At 34.9% G+C, this 5180-nt stretch overlaps 1 protein-coding gene across 1 annotated transcript; it reads right to left on the reverse strand.

Annotated features, from left to right (window-relative positions):
* Positions 1-1556: 1556 nt before the first annotated feature.
* LOC149536033 (uncharacterized) lies at positions 1557-4745 on the reverse strand. Its single transcript, XM_089804453.1, has 3 exons — positions 4573-4745; positions 4340-4397; positions 1557-4249 (listed from the first exon to the last, which is right to left on the reverse strand). Exons 2-3 carry the CDS (start codon positions 4382-4384, stop codon positions 1577-1579), a joined length of 2718 nt encoding a protein of 905 aa, XP_089660579.1. The 5' UTR covers positions 4385-4397; positions 4573-4745; the 3' UTR covers positions 1557-1576.
* Positions 4746-5180: the final 435 nt, after the last annotated feature.

A 5180-nucleotide genomic window follows, 5' to 3' on the forward strand; every position in this document is an offset into this window, starting at 1 on the left:
GGACATTTTGTAATTTCTATACCCTAGGCATAGAGTGAATTTGCTAAATAGTTGAAAGGACAATCTGTTCACCAACAAAAATCTTCTTCCTACCTATGTGTAGAGCCTCTTTGGGATATCAAGTAAAGATGTTAACCTTATGGAGAAGATCCAAAGGAATTTTGTATGGTCTAGTTTTGAAGACCATAAGAGATTCCCTCTCATTGCTTGGGATAATATCTTCCTTCCCTAAAAAATTGGTGGTTTGGGCATTAGAAAACTGAGACCTTTCAACAATATCCTTCTAGATAAACAGATATGGAGAATCTTTATTGTTGAGAATCTTTTGTCTTTTTCTGCATTTTCAACCATTATGTGTGTTTGTGCATGTGCACGCGCATGCATTTGGTTTGTATTTTCTTACAAACCCAATCCGAAGCCTAGATCTTGAATCGATAATTTTTAAAAACAATAATGAAAATCTCATTCAATCTCCAAATTACATTTATTGTGAAATTGAAAAGTCATCAGTTGGCATCATTTAACTGTTACAAGCTAGAGTTGTTGACATATTAATGCCCAGTACAACCACTAGACTTATAGAACATAGAAGGCGGTTAAGCCATGTCATTGGCAGTTAGTCCAACAATGCCCCCCCTTAGCATATTACCCAAGGAGATTCGAATCTGTAACCAAGCTCTAATATCACTTGTTACAAGCTAGAGTTTCCATTGCACCAAACTATCAACCAATCAAAGCCTGATACAACCACTAGACTTATAGAACACAGGAGGCAGTTAAGGCATGTCACAAATCCCAAAGATATAAAAAATATATATTTTATATATTACTATTATATTACTATTTTTTACATATTACTATTCTATTCAGCTCACTTACCATAATTATGATAGGGAGAAAGGTGAGAATCACATGGATTTCTTCGTAGTTCAAGTGTTGTTATCTCTTTTAAGAAATGCATATTTGACTACACAAAACTGAAGAGCAGAGTTTTATGGCTGTCTGCCATTGATTTGCTCTGGAAAATTATTCCCCTTTCAGTTTCATGGCTATCTCTCATTGAGGTTCTTTGTACAATTGTTCCGCTTCAGTTTTTAAGGTTCTCTTCATTTGGTCAATTTATTTTCATCATAAGATGCAAATTACATAATAGGAAGAAAATTATGGCTTATGCTTTGTGATATAACCTTGCTTTGACTTTCTCCATTTTTTCAACAAAATCTAGGGTTAGGTACCTTCATATGCTTCCTTGATAATTCTATAATAAAAATGCTAAAGTAATGCACGATTTGATCCAAATTTGATGTCAAAACATCCACCTTATGCGTAAGTATGTAAAATTTGTACACTATTTTGAGTATACAATCAGAATTCAACAACCTTAAAACTGTACGCAATTATGAATATGATATCTCATAAACAAAATTTAAAATGAACTTAAGAACATTGCAATGTATTGCAGTGAAGGAATTTTTATGGTATACATCAATCAGAACTCACAAAACTGTAAGGATGAGTTAGATAATAGAAAACATAATGTTACGTTTCTCACAGAGTAGGCAGAAAGGGTGGTTATTTATACCATCCCACCAAACCAGCCATAAGGACACCCACGAAGTAGAGCATCTGGAGGAAGAACGATACATTTTGCGCCAGTAGGCAAACATTTTCTTAGAGGAGACTTGTTAATATCTGGAAGAATGCAAGATGTCAAATTACCAATAAAGGGCCTTTGGTTTTGATTTGAAACCCTCCAACTGCCCTCCTTCCTTTTCTCCTCGCTTTCTCTTCTCTTCATTTGCTCTTCCCTTACAAGATCTCCAGATTCCTTGTGTAATTTGGTATGTTTTCTTCCAATTTCTTCGAAGACATCAATTACATTCTTGAGCTCAATCATTTTTGCATTCATCTCTGTAATTTTTCCATCTTTTGTGTGAAGTAATGAATTTTTCGCAAATATGTCCTTTTGCAATAGTTGGTTTTCTCGATCAAGTTTAATGGCTTCCTGTTTCACTATTCTATTTTCCATAAGCAAATCTTCCATCACTTTATCACTAGTTTCTGAAAGAGATGTGAGTATCTGCCTCTCCACTGTCGCTGAATGAGGCATGTCATCAGCGGAAATGCTTTTGTAATCATTAGCCCCCATACCCAACTTGTTTTGAAGCTCATAGACTTGCTGTTTTAACGAATAATTTTTTTGAACCAAAGCCTGGTTTTCTTTATCAACTTGAAGGGCTTCCTGTTTCGCTGTTCTGTTCTCTGTAACCAGATCTTCCATTACTTTATCAGTGGTTTTTGATAAAGATGTGAGTAACTGTGTCTCCCCTGTTGCTGAATCGAGCATATCATTAATGGAAACCCTTTTGTAATCATTAGCCAACATACCCAATTTGTTGTGAAGCTCATGGACTTCTTGTTTCAATGAGCCATTTTCTTGAATCAAAGCGTTCTCCCTGCTTGCTAACGTAGATCTAAGTGAGTTCCTTTCATTTTCTGCTAAATCGAAGCTATGATCATAATTTTCCAATTTCAACTTCAGAGATTCATTTTCAGTTGTCAGTTCTTCATATTTCTTTCTCAAATGTGTTTGATCATTGGTGATCGATTCCACTTGAGTTTGCAGGGCTTCCACTGTCTTTGTATTGCTCTCTGAGAGAGACATTAGACTCCATGTTTCATCTTCCATGGAACTTAGTGTGCCATTATAATCTCCCAACTGTGCCTTGAAAAATTCACATTCAACGTACAACTGTACATATTCTTGCCTCAAAATTCTTCCTTCATTAGTCATTGAATCAAGCTTATTTTGCAACCCTGCAATAGAGTCTTCAAATTTTGCCCTACAAGCTTCCCACAAGAGGCAATCTTCTCTCATCTGGGCATGCAATTCCTTATTCTTATTGTTGCATTCTCTCAGTTTGTCTTCCAAATCTTCTTTTTCTTCTGTTGAATGGATGCACAGAGCTTTATATTCCTTGATCATTATCTCTTTCTCATACTGCAGATCTACAACTATGCTTTCTAAATCCTCCTTATTACTGACCCACAGTAGCTCGTCTTCTTTGATTTTTGTATTTAATTCTCCAATCATGTCATTGCACTGTTTTAACCTAGTTTCTAACCGATTGTTTTCCTCTCTTAGCAAATTACACAGCTCTTGGTCTTTCTCTCTCAAAATCTTTGTTTCACCAAGTTCATTTTGTAGCGCTACAAGACCCTTTTCCAACTCATTTTTTTCCTCATTCAGCACATTACACAGCTCTTGTTCTTTCCCTCTCAAAATCTTTGTTTCACCAAGTTCATTTTGTAACATTAGCAGTGTCTTTTCCAGCTCGTTTTTTCCCTCTCTTAGCACATTACATAGCTCTTGGTCTTTCCTTCTCAGAATCTTTGTTTCATCAAGTTCATTTTCTACCATTATAAGAATCTTTTTCAACTCATTTTTTTCTTCTTCTGAATAACTCCACAAATCTTCATTTTTCTGAGTCAACATTCTCTCTTCGTTGAGCTCATTTTGCAGTTTTGCAATCCTAACTTCAAGTTCTCCTTTACAAGTATCCCACAAGTGCCTTTCTTCAGCTATCTTTTCCTTTAACTGTCTAGCTTCATCTATGGATGGCTTCAAATCACATTCCAACTCATTTTTACCTTTTTCTGATTGAGAACACAAATCTTCATGCTTCTGGCTTGACATTCTCACTTCATTAAGCTCATTTTGCAATTTCGCAAGTGCAGCTTCAAATTCTCTCTTACCTATATTCCACAAGTGCCTTTCTTCTGCTAATTTTTCTTCTAGTTGTCTAGCTTCATTGATGGATTGATTAAACTTATTTTCCAACTCACTTTTCTCTCTACTCATCTCATTGCATGAGACTTGATTATTGTGGGCCAAAATCTTTGTTTCATTAAGCTTTTTCTGCATATCTATTATTCTACTCTCTAACTTCGCCTTACAAGTATCCCAGAGGCCACCATTTTCAATCATTTTGGCATGCAATTCTTCATTCCTATTATTCAGCTCTTTCAACTCCTCTTCTAATTTTACTTTTTCCTGCCTTAATTGAATGCACTCTTTTTCATGATTCAGGCTCAAAACTCTTGTTGCATTCTGCTCATCTTGCAGCCCTTTTCTGTCATTGGTAATTGTATTCACTAACCCCTCATTCAAACTTGTCACCTTGTCACTGTTGCTTGCTTCTCTGTCATCTTTTACATTTACTGTTACTGGTGTTTGTTGGCTGAAGCTCTGCAAATTTGTTGATACAATCATCTTTCTTAGTTAGCATGTAATCATTTGCATGCATTTGTTTCAATTGTCTAAAGGTTGAGATGTTACCTGCTTCTTACTGCCCTTTGCTTTGGATCCTTTTCCCTTGGCCATATTTCTCCAACTCCTACAAAATCCAGTCAAAGCAATTATAATTTTCAAGATAAAAGATAACAAATAACAGATACTACACAAAATTTAACAGTTCCGTATCAAATTAAAAACCTAATAAAGCATTTTCAAAATATTATTTTATTCAAGGGATTGTAAATCTGAGGTCACAATTGATGGGGGTTTCATACCTAAGCGTGATACTCTGCACCAAATTTCTTTCCGATAAGGATCTTTTCAAAGAATGGAGTAATGCAAATTTATTATCACTTCTTCAAGAAGATGAATAGATCGATGCAATTATTTGTCAAGGAAGAAATTTGACGATATATAAATAAGAATTGCTGGTCTTAAGAGAAGGGTTGCGTCCCTTCCATTGAAAACTGATTTGTACGCGCAAGCTTTTAAGCACCCATTTTGGTCCTTCGTTCACCTCCACTTTTTTTAGAAGAATCGTTCCATGGAAGTTTTCAAAAAACTGACATGCTTTATTTTTGGGAATTTTTAATTTTTAATTTTTGTGGTTTTATTAATAATTAATTAATTAATTTAGAATATATTAATTGTTGAGAAACATTTGTTTCAACCTTGCAATCTTTTTTTGGAAAATTCCAAAATTAGTTTGTGGGAGTTTTCCACTTGTTTATGCATTGGAAAGTGGTTAGTGAGTTGTTAAATGAGTCTTGTCCTTAGTAGAATATAGGTAGGCTATTTTTAGAGCCTTGATGACTCATTTTGTGACTTTTATGGGAGTCTAGACTAAGAGACAAAATTGTGGACATGATTACTATTTTTAACC

This window comes from Cupressus sempervirens, chromosome 10 (genome assembly GCF_028749045.1).
Source record: "Cupressus sempervirens isolate cs-2001-9-10 chromosome 10, ASM2874904v1, whole genome shotgun sequence".
NCBI lineage: Eukaryota > Viridiplantae > Streptophyta > Pinopsida > Cupressales > Cupressaceae > Cupressus > Cupressus sempervirens.

Bases quoted from the DNA above. Each gene is read 5' to 3' on its own strand.
- LOC149536033 (XM_089804453.1), bottom strand. From the start codon at position 4,384: ATGGCCAAGGGAAAAGGATCCAAAGCAAAGGGCAGTAAGAAGCAG. The intron at 4,250-4,339 runs GTAACATCTCAA...ACAAATTTGCAG, and splicing joins CAAAGGGCAGTAAGAAGCAG to AGCTTCAGCCAACAAACACC.